General features: G+C 47.9%; 1 protein-coding gene across 1 annotated transcript; it reads left to right on the top strand.

Moving 5' to 3' along the window:
- Positions 1-1,169: 1,169 nt before the first annotated feature.
- Positions 1,170-6,998, top strand: LOC135810477 (uncharacterized). Its single transcript, XM_065323967.1, has one exon. It carries the CDS (start codon positions 1,170-1,172, stop codon positions 6,996-6,998), a length of 5,829 nt encoding a protein of 1,942 aa, XP_065180039.1.
- The last annotated feature ends 9,495 nt before the right edge of the window (positions 6,999-16,493 follow it).

The raw sequence follows: 16,493 nt of genomic DNA, 5'->3' as shown, positions 1-16,493 counted from the left end.
AATCGATTTTTCCACTTCAGGGCTGCTGATCGCGACTTGGTGACTTGGCAGCACCACGGTTACCTTCATAGAAGATAGCTCTGGAGAGGAAAAGACAGACCAGAAAAAGGTTAGTATTATCTTCAGCACCGATCGCAAGGAGAAAGAAATATGGTCTGCTGTAGCCTAGGCACAAAATAAATCTCACAACACGATTCGCGATTCGAATATTTCAACAACAACAAAACTCACCTCTGGAGTAACTCCTGTTTGTGGCCCGAGATCGTTCCCTCCCGCGCCTGAAAAAATCCTGCAGCGGCATCACAGTCCATGTCTCTCTCGGAGACTCTGCTCATACCAGCAGGAGGTTTAGCACCGCTCGAAGCCATCGCAAACTACTTGAACTAAGCAGAAGACATTCCAAAACAAACCTGAAACACACTGTCAAAGATGCTGTCACGTTCAAAAACTAGCTCGATCGCGAGTGAGGTTGCCCCCGTGCTCGAACCCAGTATAATAAGGGGATCGGTCTATTGTATTCTGTTTGCCCGTAAAAGAGGCCTTTTCTGACTCTTGGACATTGAAAGGATCAGTCACGCAATACGGTTGATTCCCATCGTGGATAGGATAATTATTCATCCCTACGCAAGAAGTAGGTCGTTATTATTAACAAGGAATAAATAATATTTTACCAAGCATGCCTGCAAAAGACGCAGTGTCATGACTGCGCAGTCATGAACTTACTATTTCCCACTTTTCCCACGTCGTGCATTATTGTACACATTTCGCGTATGCATGCTTTGACCCCTACTATCTCTTACGTGACTTAGTTACAGCCATATCTGTTGTAAGTTCAAACGGGAGTTCAAACTCTCGCTCCTTTTGGACGCCTTACGTCATAATCGTTTACCGTGTTTTTAGAGCGGAGAACAGTTTTTCTTCTTGGTCTAGTTTTCTGGTTTTTTTGGTATGGAAGTTGTGTCTGGTTAGACCTTCTTCTCGTTACAGTGTTTTCGATAATAGCACTTGATATGATGAGTTTTTGATGTTCTCACGACGGAGACGAGGGACTGTGATCACAGCCACCGTTGAACTGCCCTGGAGTGCAGTAGTAATAGTATTTTAGACCCCCTTATTTTCCCTCGTTTATGTCCGTTCGTGACATGGTGCTGTGACCAGGATAGGATATGATGTCAAGTGAAGACTCTAATCGTACTAGTGAAGCCACTGAAGGTTGTGCTACAGCCACAACATGTCAGGAAGATGACTCCCAGAAGAAAGGCCTGCAGGCCATCAAGGACGCGCAGAAGCGTCGACGCCGGTGCATGCGAAGGTACGAGCGCATCAGGGCATGTACTGCGTACATTTTGGAAAAAACAACAGAAAGCTATGTGGAAGTGTGGATCGATCCAAAGAGGCTTCAGCCCCAGATGGACGATGCTGTACAGTTGAAACGAGAAATACTACTCACCCAGGATGAGATTTTCAATGTTCTGGACGACTTAGAAAGATGTAGTGTACACGACGAAGAAGAGGAGTGGGAGCGTGAATTTAATGTGTCTTGGCGCATTTTTGAAGATGCCCAGATAGCTGTCGACCAAGTCGTATTTGAAGAGGAGAAAGTGAAGCGTCAGTCCCAATCCGCCATTCTGGCTGCTCAGCAACAGCACCAGAAAGCCTCAGTGACTTCAGTGGATGCCACCACCAGTAGTGCCAGTGCCACTGAGGACATACCAGTAGTTGATGAGGAGGCGCATCAACAAACAGCAGTGCAGCTGGAAGAAGATCCTAGAGACCAGAACGAGTCTCCAGCTATGATCAATGTAGATGGCATCCGACGAGCATCGTCAAGTGTCAGCATACACAGTACACCAACAACGCTGTCCACCATTGAGGTGGCGGCACAGGCAGCAGTAGCAGCCATGCAAGCTGCACGCTCCAGTCCAGTGGTGAAACTTCCTCAGCTGAAACTGTCTCAGTTCAATGGAGACATCATGGACTGGCCAGAATTCTGGCAGACATTTGAGTCCTCTGTTGGTCTTCGTCAATCGTTGCCGGACGTATCAAAATTCACGTACCTCAAAAGCGTCCTGACGGGTGTCGCCGCAGCAGCCATCGAAGGCATTCCAATAACAGCAGCTAACTATCCTATCGCAGTTACGATGCTGAAGGACAAATTTGGACAGCCTGAGCTGATAGTGGCAACACTGTATCGTAAACTGGCACAGCTGCCACAATGTAACAACAGGTTTACTGAAGTGAAGGCTACCATTGACCAAATGGAGAAACTCCTTCGTCAATTGGAAGCTCAGGGAGAGAACCTGGATACTCAGCGCGTCCTCATTCAGCAACTCTTCTCGAAGTTCCCGTTCCAGCTCATCAGCAAACTGGAGGAGCAGAGATCCGACCATACTGTGCCATGGACGGTCAAAACAGTACGGGAGATGCTAGCGAAGTATGTAGCAATGCAGAACACAGTTCGTCAGTTCACCGACAACATCAGCCAGACACCTCAGTCTAAGATACATGGACACCAGCAACAGCACCATCGTCCACCAACAATGGGATTTGTATCCAGCCAGGCAAGCCCCAGAAGAGAACCGTCCTGCGTCTTCTGTCGGTCAAGCCATTTCAGTGATGAGTGTACCAACTACTCAACACTGGATTCCAGGAAGGATCAACTGTTGTCCCTACGTAGGTGCTTTGTGTGCCTCAAAGAAGGCCATATCGCAAGGAATTGTGCACACCGTAGTAGAAATTGCTACCACTGTAGCGGAACAGGCCACAGTCGTGCTATTTGTCCCAAGAAGGGTCAACAATATAATCCAGCAGTCGAAGTTCCGAAACACCAGCAAACAAATTCACTGGCCAATGGCAGTCCACAGACAGCAGCAATCGCAGCTGTGTCACCGGCAGAGATGCCAAGCCAAGAGCCGACGGCAATTCCAGATGAAACCACGGAACTAGCCACCACGAGCGTCTCAACACTGAAAGCAGTTATTCAGTCAGCCATGCTGCAAACCGCTAAGTGTAACGTGACTGACCATTGTGGGAAGAAGGTCACGGTCAACGCACTACTGGACAGTGGCAGCCAACGATCGTTCATCACTGCAGCTCTAGCTAAACGACTCCAGCTACCAGTCCAGAATGAAGAGAGGCTCTACCTGAACACCATGGCAGCAACTAAGTCCAAGAGCTTCAATTCGCAATCGTTCCAACTCGCTGTCAACCTCCGAGACGGTAACATGGCACAGATAATGGTGAATACTCTGCCTACCATAACCAACCCAATTGTGAAACAAGCCGTGCAACAGACCGACTTGGCGTTTCTTGAACAGCTGTCTCCAACAGCGCTAGCAGATTCTGTGCCTCACGCAATGGAAACTGTCAACATCGACTTTCTAATTGGTGCTGACTACTTTTGGCAACTGGTGGGCAATAATGTTATCACACTGCCATCAGGACTCAAGCTAGTCTCCTCCGAATTTGGATACCTGCTCACCGGCTGCAGTTCACTACCGGATGAATGCAGCAATGATGACACGACCTCCCTGGTGGTTACCAGCAGCGGTTCGATTTTCTCAGGAGCTGCAAGCGTCTCCAACCGTAACACAGAGGACAGTGTACTGTCTCAATTCTGGCAACTGGAGAATATCGGAATCAAGGATTCACCCTACGCGAATGATGACGAAATCGCACTGGCGCAATTTCGCAAGACAACGGAATATTCCGATGGCAGGTATTCCATCCAATGGCCATGGAAGCCTGATGACACCAAAGATCAACTTCCTAGCAACTACGGCTTAGCCCTTGGCCGAATGAAATCACTGGCCAAACGACTCGCTACAGACGGACAGCTGCTCGAGAGTTATGACAAGGTGATCCGACAGCAGCTAGCTAAGGGAATCATTGAAGAAGTTCAACTTTCCGGAACCAGTGGTAAACAACACTATTTGCCACACCACCCCGTTGTGACACCAGCGAAGTCAACAAAGGTCAGGATAGTGTATGATGCATCAGCCAAAGCGAGTGCAACATCTCCAAGCCTGAACGACTGCCTCTACCGTGGCCCAGTGCTACTCCCTGACCTCTGCGGCCTGCTAATGCGTTTCCGTCTCAAGCCAATTGTGATTAGCGCTGACGTAGAGAAAGCATTTCTTCAAATTTCTATTCAGCCAAGTGACAGGGACGTCACCCGATTCATCTGGTACAAGGACTGTACCACACCTGAGAAGGTTAACGGCAATGTCACAGCGTACCGTTTCTGTCGAATGCCGTTCGGTGTAGTCTCGAGCCCATTTCTGCTCGCTGCTACCATTCAGCTGCACCTCACACAGGCCCAGACCGATGTGTCTGGTGCTATTGCACGTGATCTGTATGTGGACAACCTAATAACCACGGTCTACTCCCCAGAAGAAGGTATTCATCTCTACAAGGAAGCCAAGCAGCTGTTCTCAGATGCATCCATGAACCTACGGGACTGGACCTCCAACTCCGACAAAGTGTTGGACAAGATTCAGGAAATCGACCGATTGCCATCAGCATCTACCAAAGTCCTTGGGCTCAAGTGGGATAGCAAAGCAGATAACATCGCCGTGTCCAACAGCATCAATGAGAAATCAGTCGGTCCAGTCACAAAGCGCAGCGTTCTGAACAAAGTGGCAAGCGTGTTTGACCCACTCGGATTGATGACACCATCTACACTGCAAGGGAAGCGGTACCTTCGTCGGCTATGGGAGGAAGGTCTGGAGTGGGATGCCCCATTGTCCGCACCAATGCTCCTGGAGTGGGACAACATCCAATCAGCACTCCGGCAGACGACGACCGTCACCATTCCAAGGTTCATTGGTCCTGCGAGTGCAAGTCAACCGATGAGTCTACATATCTTCACAGATGCATCCAAGGATGCATATGCAGCAGCAGCTTACCTCCAAGTGCAGATTCCGGATTCCAACAAGTACACGGTGAATCTCATCTTCTCCAGATCCCGACTGACCCCGTCAGCCAACAAACCGTCCAAGAAGCAATCAGTCACCATTCCTCGTATGGAACTGCTCGGCGTGGTCATGGGATTCAGGATGGTCAAGTTCATCCAATCCCAGCTTCAACTTCAGAACAACATCCCAACATACCTCTGGACTGATGCCAAGTGTGTTCTCCACTGGCTCACAACGCCCCATCATCTCTCAACATTTGTTGCCAATCGTGTGAAGGAAGTGAAATCCAATCAGCAGCTACAGTTTCGTCACGTTCAGTCCCAGGACAACCCTGCAGACATAGCAACACGCGGTCTTCAGCCAGAGGAGCTGAAGGAGTCTTCTCTCTGGTGGCAGGGTCCTGCATGGCTAGCAGGAGACAAAGAGGACTGGCCAACAGGAAAACTGATCGTCACGCAAGAAGACATTGCAGAAGCAGACAAAGAGAGACGCTCCCCTCTCATTACAATTGGGAACACAGCTGCCGTCATCAACGACAGCACAGAAACGTATTCGCTTCAGGCAGCAGAACAACGTGTTTCATCCCTCAGATCGCTCTTGAGGACTACAGCAATCTGCCTCCGTTTCATTGGCAAAAAGATCTGGAGCAAGGTCAGTAGCAGCACACGAGAGAAGCTACGGCCAAAGATTCCCCTCGCAGCAACGGTCTTTGATGATGCTTCGCGCACCAAGTACGTAGCAGCCAGTGATCTCAGCATCGCAGAGAAGATCATCATCAGACAACACCAACGACAGAACTTCACGGATGCGTTCAAAGCTATAGGCAGCGGTACTCGTCACCCCCTTCAAGACCAGCTCGGACTTCGCCTGGATGCTGAAGGACTGCTAAGATGCCATGGAAGGCTAGACAATGCTCAGCTACCTGAAGATGCGACTCGCCCTATGCTGATATCCCGACACAGTAAGCTAAGTACTCTGATCATCCGGGAAGTTCATGCGCGTCTCATTCATGCCGGAGTGTCTCACACACTTGCCCAGATTCGACAGAAGTACTGGCTTCCACAAGGGCGAGCAGCTGTGAAAGCCGTTCTGAGTAAATGTGTCATTTGTCAGAAACACGAAGGGCAACCGTTCCGTCTACCCCAGATGCCACAGCTACCAGCAGAACGAGTACAGCAGTCTCATCCATTTCAGTACATCGGCCTCGACTATCTCGGCCCATTCAGCGTCAACATCAGCAGTACAACACAGAAGGTATGGGTGTGCCTCTTCACCTGTATGGCAACCCGTGCGGTTCATTTGGAAGTAGTGATGGGATTAACAACGGCCCAGTTCGTCAACTGTTTGAAACGATTCATTGCCAGGCGAGGACGACCTGACAAGATCATCTCAGACAATGCGCCACAGTTCAAGTTGGCACAGACGTACCTCGATCAGAAGTGGAAAAAGATCTTAACCTGCCCTGAGCTGGCCTGCTACCTTGCAGAACACAAGGTAACCTGGGTTTTCACCACTGAGTTTGCACCGTGGCAAGGCGGTTTCTATGAGCGACTAGTTGGTCTGGTGAAGCGAGCTTTCCACAAAGCCATTGGCCGCAGTCGATTCACCTACGAGCAGTTCAACACAATCACAACGGAAGTTGAGGCAATGCTAAACACACGCCCATTGACGTATGTACCGTCAGAGTCGACAGATGGAATCATCACGCCAAACCACTTCATTGCCCCAACTCGCTCACTGGGACTTCCTGACGATATCCAGTCAGATGACTACATGCCCCAACGAGATCCAGTCGCTACTATTACGTCACTGCAGAAGAAGCAGCAAGCTGCACTGGACACGTTCTGGAAGTTGTGGAGAGATGACTATATCCTTGCACTTCGCAGCCGACAGCCAATCAACCATCGTCTCAGGAGGAGCCGAACCACTGGTCCCAAGATTGGCGACATGGTCATGATCAAGAACGACCAGCTACCACGTGGAATGTGGAAGATGGGAAAAATCAGAGAACTGCATGACAGCGCGCAGGACGGCAAGAGTCGTTCGGCGACAGTACAGACGACCAACTCCATCCTGAACTGACCGATCAACCACCTCTACCCGCTAGAAGTGAACGCAACGGAGGAGAAGGAGAACACTGATGTCATCGACAACGGCAGCACTGATGTTGCTAGCAGCAGGCCTCAGCGCATGGCCGCCCAGAAGGCAAAGGAAAGGCTCAATGCACAAATGCAGGCTGAGCTGGTGTCTGTAGCTTTCACCTTTGTTTCTACGTATGTATGTATGTAGACAGTATCTATTCCATTGTCTTATTCAATGCCACAGTAAAATAGTTTGTTTCTTTTGTTCCTCGGGAGTGTCATGACTGCGCAGTCATGAACTTACTATTTCCCACTTTTCCCACGTCGTGCATTATTGTACACATTTCGCGTATGCATGCTTTGACCCCTACTATCTCTTACGTGACTTAGTTACAGCCATATCTGTTGTAAGTTCAAACGGGAGTTCAAACTCTCGCTCCTTTTGGACGCCTTACGTCATAATCGTTTACCGTGTTTTTAGAGCGGAGAACAGTTTTTCTTCTTGGTCTAGTTTTCTGGTTTTTTTGGTATGGAAGTTGTGTCTGGTTAGACCTTCTTCTCGTTACAGTGTTTTCGATAATAGCACTTGATATGATGAGTTTTTGATGTTCTCACGACGGAGACGAGGGACTGTGATCACAGCCACCGTTGAACTGCCCTGGAGTGCAGTAGTAATAGTATTTTAGACCCCCTTATTTTCCCTCGTTTATGTCCGTTCGTGACACGCAGAACACACTATTGTTGATGCAGCCAGCCTACAAATCATGCAAGCGGCATTGATCGAGAAATGATGAGCGTGCTCGGCGACGGCGACGCAAATAGGAAGCCTGCATCCACGAAAGCACGTTACAAACCATTAAATTTGTAATAGCAAGAAAGAGATACAGCACCTCAATCTTGCCATAACGCTTAACGCTCGAGTAATGTAAAAGGAGGTTGGGGACAGTTTTGACCAAATTTCATAATCGTAATGTTTTGATGTGAACACATTTTTTGGAGTCTAAGGTACGAGGTGATTTGGCTTTTTAACGTGGTTGTAAAATGACATTTTTTCAGCCACTTCTATAGTCAGTTTCAAAAAGATCAGCAATCCTGGCGATCGCCCGGGGAGTTTGCCGTCTTACCGTATGAGCGCTCGAGCGCTGCCTGGAAAAACTCACCGTGAACTCGAAGAAATATTCCGCGCGAAAGCATGAAAAATGACAACTCACTGACGTCGCGACGTCGGTACTCGTCTGGTTTACAACAAACGAGTTCTTCCTCGTATCGATATGGAGTCGACAAGTCAGAGAGGACATGTCGAAAGTGTGGTAAATTTTGACGAGCGGGATGCGTTCCAATTCGTTTTGTGACCAAATCGCCCGGGGAGTTTGCCGTCTTACCGTATGTGTAACAGGTTTAATCAAACTTGAAAAGTAAGAGGCCTGGTTGAGCGTGCCTCGACCAGTTATATGCAGAATGTGATAGTATACATGTGGCAATGGCGCCAATGAAGGTGCTAATAGACAGGCGTAAGACGCACGAGGTGCGAGGGAGTGTAAAGTTATAGAGAACAGGGGAAAACTGTTACATCATCCCCCTCCTATGGAGAGGAAGGAGCTTATAACCCAAATGCTCAAGTGGAATAGAGTACAATAAGGGCAAACACGTGCGAGACGAAAAAAGGCTTCGCACTGAAGTAACACAATAAGACGACTGAAACTCCATGCAAATAAAGTGTAATAAGCTCAACAAATGTGTAAGGTGAAACTAGAAGTTCAACTGCAAAACTCAGCGGGCAGAAGCCAAGGTTTTGTACTTCTGAAGTGGAACAATGTCATTACCAGATTCATCCAACAAATAATGTTCAGGCTCCCAAGTGGCATCAGAGTAGCCTTGCCACTTGACTAGGTACTGAAGCTGATTCTGCCGGCGGCGGTGACTGAGAATGTTCTCCACCACATAGCGGGCATGACCATCAAGGTCCGTGATAGGCGGAGGCGTAGGCTGTCTCCTATTAGGAATAGCGTTCTTCTCGTAGGCACGGAGTGCCGACACATTAAATACCGGGTGACAGCGGCTGGTATGAGGCAACTTGAGCTTGTAGGCATTCGGGCCGACCACATGGGTTATAGGAAAGGGGCCAAACCACTTGGGGCGTAATTTATGGGATGGTCGGTCCCGAGCTTCAGGAGTCAGGAGGAAATCCCGGTAGACCATTACCAAATCTCCCACCTTCAGCTTTCCCTCGACCCTTGTCCGATCTGCATAGAAGGCCTGACGAGCTTGAGCTGCCACTAGCGCATCTTGTGAGATCTTGACCGCGTCTTGTCTTGCTTGCAACCAATCAGCTGAATCTCTGCCTCCCTGAATAGGGTTGAGGAAGTCGGGTGGCGCTCTGGGATTTAGACCGTAATTTAAGAAGAACGGTGTGTTTCCTGTAGATGATTGAGTAGCGCTGTTGATAGAAAACTCACAGAGAGGTAGGAGCATATCCCAGTTATCTTGTTTATGATTTACAAAAGCCCTCAGCACATCCTCTACTATTTTGTTTACTCGTTCGGTTAGGCCATCTGTCTGAGGGTGATTGGCAGTACTAAATGCTAGTTTCGTTCCTAAGCGATCAAACAATTCCTGAAAAAATGCTGCCGTAAATCTTGGATCACGATCACATATACTAGAACTCAAACCATGAAGTCGAAATACATGTTGAATATACAGATCAGCACTTCCTTTAGCGTCAATAGTAGAGGAAGTAGGTGCTAAATGTACACACTTTGTCAAGCGGTCTACAAATACATATATTGCATCATGACCTGTATCGGTCCTAGGCAAACCCATGATAAAATCCATCGAGATATCCGCCCACGGCTGACTGGGCACTGGTAAATTCTGCAAGAGACCAGTTTTTAGCTGGCCGCCTTTACTCGTTGGCAGACGTCACATGACTTGACAAACGCCTTTACATCCAGTCCCATTCTGGGCCAATAGAAATATCGAGAGAGTCTGAAATAGGTGCGATCTCGACCGGGATGCCCCGCAGTCACACAGTCATGGTATTCTTGAAGCAGGGCGAGTCGGAGTTTGCTACTCTTTGGAATGCATAACCTGTTCTGTGGTGAAGATCTGAGATAAAGATAACCGGGTGTTTCATTTAGAAGGTAACGGTCGTGCAGATTGTCATGGCTTGAATTTTTCAGTCTCCTGATAATGGGAGCAAGATCCTTGTCGCACTTGTAACCGCTGACAATTAACTGCGCTAAGTCTGGATTAATCTCTAGGGTATGCTCTATGGCATTCAACTGAATGTTAGGAGGATAGGATGACCCGCCTATTTCAGAATCACTGAACAGATCTGGACGGCGTGAAAGCGGGTCGGCAATGTTTTTCTTTCCTGGTTTGTGAAAGACCGTAAAGTCATAGTCAGCTAAAAACTCTACCCATCTTGCCTCACGCTTGGTGAGAGTCGGTTTGGTTCGTAAATAGACAACACCCATATTATCAGTCATCAGGTCAAAGTGGCGGAATAGATAGATTCTCCAGCACTTTAATGCAAATACCACAGCCAACGTTTCCCTCTCGGCCGCAGTATAGTTGCGTTCTGCAGCTGACAGTTTCCGACTACAATAGGCTACGGGATGCAAATCCATATCTTCTCCCTGCTGCAGGAGCACACCCGCCACGGCAAAGTCACTTGCGTCAGTTTCTACCATGAAGCTTTTCTCAACATCGGCCAGTTGCAAAACTGGCGCCTCGAGTAATGCTGATTTTAGAGACTCGAATGCCTTCTGTCTAGCAGCGCTCCATTCAAAGCGTGAATTTTTTCCGGTGATTTCTTCTAATGGACGAGAGATGGTCGAGTGTCGATCTATGAACCTTCGGAAATAGTTTGCAAAGCCAAGAAACCTCCTCACATCAGTTACTGACGACGGAGTTGGCCATGTTTCCACAGCACTTATCTTCTTGGGATCAGGGGAAATTGATGTGCCGTTGATTTTATGCCCCAAGAAGAGAACTTCTCTCACGCCGAATTCGCATTTAGACTGTTTGCAATACAGCTCACTATTTCTAAGTGTTTCTAGAACTGTTTGAAGATGATGCTGATGATCTTCCCAGGTCTTGCTGAAAACTAGAATGTCATCCAAGAATACTACAACGAATTTTCGGAGATGCGGTTGCAGAATAGAGTTCATGAGTGACTGAAAGGTGGCCGGGGCATTAGTCAGCCCGAATCCCATGACTCTAAATTGGAAGTGGCCGAACGGCGTATTAATGGCCGTCTTAGAAACATCCGAGTCTTGAATTCTGATTTGATTGTAGCCTGACCGCAAGTCCAACTTGGAGAAATATGCACTGCCCTGGATCGTGTCGAATAAGTCATCAATATTAGGAAGACAAGCTTTGTTTTTGATCGTAATTCTATTCAATTCTCGCCAATCGCACACCATTCTCAGAGTACCATCCGACTTTTTCACAAAAAACACAGGTGCACCGTATGGCGACTTACTTGGCTCAATGAATCCCTTCTCAAGTAATTCTGATAGCTGTGACTGGAGCTCGTCCATCTCTGGTTTCGGCAGGCGGTAGGCGGGTCGAGACGGTGGTCTGGCTCCATCTTCTATCTGGATTTCATGGTCGACTGGTCTCTTCGGTGGAAGCTCATTCGGCAGCTCGTCTGGAAATAAATCCTGGTACCTCTTGAGCAGGTTCTGGATGTCTTGTTGCTCTGATTCCTGGAGTTGTGGCCCGGAACGATTCTCCTCGTTTGCAGCAGTGACCCATGCAAGAAACCCCTCGGCTCCACTCCTCAGGGCATGACGAGCTTGTCGGCCACTGATAAACATGCTTTCCACAGATGGCCGGTCGGCTGTCGGCGGGTTAGCTGAAGGCAATTTGGCAACAAAGGGCTCACCGTCCAACTGAACTTCGTTCGTACGGAAGTTAATGCTGGGGTTGTTCCTTGTAAGCCACGGCTTGCCAAGAATAGCGTCGTAGCGAGTCAGGGGATACACAGTAAAGTGCTGTTCCTCACTGAAGCCCCCGACTGTCACCCTTAGCGTGCGTGTGGAAATCTGCGGGACCTCGCTGGTCGAGCCGTCCGCCAATGTTACGCTCAGCACTGCTGAGCTTGCATCCGTGTCAAGATGATGCTTTCGAACAAAACTGTCTGCAATGAAGTCATGCGTTGAACCGGAATCTATCAGCATCACTGCACGGCGACCGCCGATCTTTCCCTGTATGCGCAGTAGGTCGTGTTCAGGTTCATTGCCGACGCTGACGTTGCTGACATGACACCTTTCTGCAACGGGACAATTTCCTACAGCTATGGGTGTCTCCGGCTCCGTAGGTTCCTGGAGAGCAACGTCTTCAACCTCCAGAGCTCCGAACCGGTTAGCGACTGGTACCGGCGTGGGCGCTTGGGTCGTCGCCAGTAAGCGCACCCCCTTTCTTACTGGCGACCAGCGTTTGGGTAGCGCTGTCCACCCTCAGTACAGTCTTTAGCGAGGTGGCCTGGCTTCCTGCAAGCAAAGCAGTGTCCCATTGCTCGCAGTTGGACACGCTCTTGGTCCGTCAGCTTGCGGAGGCCCTGACCACGGAAGCTGGGCACGGAACGCGACTCTCTACTGGCTGGTGGCCCCGACGCCGGTGGCCCTGACGACTGCTCCACGGTGTTTGCTGCCATGACAGCTTGCTCCAGGGTACGTGGATGCTCACGCATGACCTGTCGCTGGATGTGCGGCACTACTGCCACTAGACCCCTGACGAACAGCAGCGCTCTGGTGTGGTGGTCGATTTCCGGCACTTGCAGGCTGAGGCGAGTGAAAGCAGCAATGTATGCGTCCAGCGACCCGCGCTGTGCTGCGGAAATTAGTCCCATACGCGATGTTTCCTCGTTGTGCCGTGGTCCGTACACATCGCCAAGTGCCGCTTTCAGAGCAGGCCAGTCGGAAAACACTTGGTTAGCTTCCAATGCCGCTATCAACCAAAGACGAGCGTTTCCAGTCAAAAATCCTGCCGCGTAGTCGACCCTCTGTGCCGCATTTGGGAGTGCCAACGACCGTAGGGCCATGTCCATTGCAAACGTCCATTCTTTGAATGTAGCGGAATCTCCTCCAAACACAGGCGGCTCTTTCGTAAGGCGGGGTGTTGGCTCCCACGGTTCCGAGTTCGGATGTATCGTTCGGTTTCCTTGGCTAACGCGCTGAGCGGTCTTGATATCGTTTATCAGCCGAACGACGAGTACGAGGAGCGTAAGCAGAGCGACCAGAACACCTGCCAAAAGCAGAGAAGTAACCATCCTCTGCTACCAGTGTAACAGGTTTAATCAAACTTGAAAAGTAAGAGGCCTGGTTGAGCGTGCCTCGACCAGTTATATGCAGAATGTGATAGTATACATGTGGCAATGGCGCCAATGAAGGTGCTAATAGACAGGCGTAAGACGCACGAGGTGCGAGGGAGTGTAAAGTTATAGAGAACAGGGGAAAACTGTTACAGTATGAGCGCTCGAGCGCTGCCTGGAAAAACTCACCGTGAACTCGAAGAAATATTCCGCGCGAAAGCATGAAAAATGACAACTCACTGACGTCGCGACGTCGGTACTCGTCTGGTTTACAACAAACGAGTTCTTCCTCGTATCGATATGGAGTCGACAAGTCAGAGAGGACATGTCGAAAGTGTGGTAAATTTTGACGAGCGGGATGCGTTCCAATTCGTTTTGTGACCAAATAGATTCTTTGAGCTGCCGCGGATGCAATTTACTCTCACGATGTGACGAAAACGGCATCGACACAGACTCATTCCCAAGGCCTTGATGTGGCAAAGCTATCCGTGTGACTTCGACGACATTTTGAGAAAAGCAGATGCCTGTGAAAGCTGATAGAAGACGGCGTTGACTCCTAAATTCAAATAAATTGGCAGTCTTCAAATACTAAAATAATTCTCAAACAGAAATCGATCGATCGATGTGCCGGGGTATTCAACTACACGTAGCTACAGTGCAATGACTTCCGTGTTCACACACACGGTTTCAGTGGTGTGTGTGTGTTCACAACTTCACATGACATGGCGTGAGCCAGTCAAGTGTCAGTCAGTTCGGCAGGAAACGCGAGCTCCAACAAGTCGTTTGGCGCACCTTCTTTGTCTTGCATGTACCAGCGTAATCACCAAAACAATAGACACCCTGAGCAAACAACGGTAACGCTATTTTTTACGGTACTCGTACCTTGATCACCCAAATAGCGTTGAAGCTGCAGCGTATAAACGTTATGGGGGCTGATTTATCGTTATTAGAGAGGTTAAGTTTCACGTAAAAGTCTTACGTCCGTGAACTTTTACGTCAAAAAGTGAAAAAACTCACGTAAAATTTGACGTGTTTTACGTGAGTTGACTGTCCCGCACGTAAGTTCATGACGTGAGTTTTTGGAAGTTTCGCTTGGTTATTCCGACCGAATGTGTGTGAGTTTCCGGAATTTTATCGAGTTTTATCGAGTTTGTTGGAAGATTTGATATTTGTGCGAACTAAACCCGAATCCTGCCAGGCAAAATTTCACGTCACGTCGCACGTGTAACTTAACCTCTAAAAATTACACGTAACGTGAGATTTGCACCGCGTTTTGAAAAAGGGCAAAAAACGTGTAACTTAACCTCTCTATTTACCAACGATACGTGTTTTGGCCAAATACAGTATTGCATAGTCCGTACGCATTTCACCTTGTATCGCGTATATGGTGACAAAAATGGTTGTACCGCGCGAAATCAAAGCTATTCTCGTGGCAACAGCGTACTAAAAATAGCGTGCATCTTGCTAAGGCCACCCTTTGTTAATTCATTGTTTAACGTCCTTTTTTTCGCGAAAAGGTACGCGGGAGGGCGGAAAAAAACAAAAGCCCATTCCAAAAACTGGAAACCCCAATCAAACATTTTGACCAGTAAAGCATGTGATATATACAATATTTCTGGGTCTAACGGCACTTGCAGGCATAGAACAACACTCTTTGATGGTACATTGGAGCACATGCCTGATGAATCCAACAAAACAGGTACATAGCATGGAGTTAGCATGTCATGAATTCATTACATCTGGATTTTTACTAGGACACACACCGTACGATACTTAAAAGCCAACAAAAAAAGAAAAAGAACACAAGACAAAGGCATGCCCGGGAGGCAAGATTATAAGTTTAAGGTCATGATCGGCACACTGTGAAACTACACAATCATGTATTTACAACTTCGCATATTATTGGTACTACTACTTTCTTGTTTTTTTTTCCAGTCTGAGGCAAAAAGGTACGCGGGCGCGGACGTTAAACAACGAAAAAAGAAAGGGTGGCCTTAAGGTCTCAGGTCACTTTTCTGTGGAGCGCTGTGTCCCGGGAAACGTCACGAAATGTCGTACTTTGCGTACCTTTATCGTAGCATTTCGTAGCATTTTTCAAAAATTTTCATAGAACCACTTCAAGAGAGTGCCAGAATGCTGTCAAGAAGTTTTCGAGCAGTACTTTTTGAAGTTTGTTTTGACGATGTAGGGAAGGAATCCATCAGTCTTTGCTGAGTGATGAGGATGAATCCTACGAATGATATCAAGTAGCAGCTGGCCTTCGCACGGGTACCTTCAGTGTGTCCAGTATTTACGTGGGCGGCTTGTAAGAGTGAATTTTTCTTCTTAATTTAATTTGTATTACTTTTAGTTATTCACGTCGTTTCTAGGGGAATAGATAATGTTGACGCAAGTTTTAGTCACAATGAACGACATGTTTCAGGTATGGCTGACCCGTATGGCTGACCCGTCTCAAGATAGTAAGACTATTCCGAATCTAGATGCTATAGTCGTCTGAGTGAAACACAAAATTAAATAAATTTTATACTGCTGAGACAACTAGCTATTCGCAAATGTCACTATGACGCATGTCTGTGTCAAGCAAGGAGTAGCACAATGGTACAATGGTATTGTGCTACTCCCTGCTACAAAGCCTGAGATGTTACGCGTTAACAGGAACTGGTGTTGATGATAAAGGCAGTGTGGAATTATGTACATTGTTACTGGTGCAAGTAACCATGCCGTGTAAGTCATGTATGCAGGTAATCAGACCAAGCGTAAAAGGATAAAGATTGCTTGCTTATGTACTACTAGTACGTGTGCTTATTATAGATACTTTGTGTGACTACTAGTTGTATGTGTCTGCATATTACTATACGTAATAGTACGTAATTGCTTTTACTACAATTTGTACTTTGTGGGGAGCTGCGTGACGATGAAATATGGCCAACAAGAGCGTACGCAATCAGAATCGTACAATATCATTACGTAGAGGATATAACCCGAGTCAGAGGGTTATACTGGCTGAATATAAATCCCGACTGCGATAGCAGGAGGGATTTATATGAGGGTACGGTATAACCCGACTAGGAGGGTCATATCCTACTTATGCCAGGTACCCTTACGCATTTCCAGAACAACGAACCTATTTGGAGATCTCGTACATCATGCAGTACATGAACATCTTCTGATGGTTAT

Source organism: Sycon ciliatum, chromosome 2 (assembly GCF_964019385.1).
Source record: "Sycon ciliatum chromosome 2, ocSycCili1.1, whole genome shotgun sequence".
Classification (NCBI taxonomy): domain Eukaryota; kingdom Metazoa; phylum Porifera; class Calcarea; order Leucosolenida; family Sycettidae; genus Sycon; species Sycon ciliatum.
Note: the sequence above shows the minus strand (reverse complement) of the source record. Positions and strands in the feature narration are given on the sequence as shown.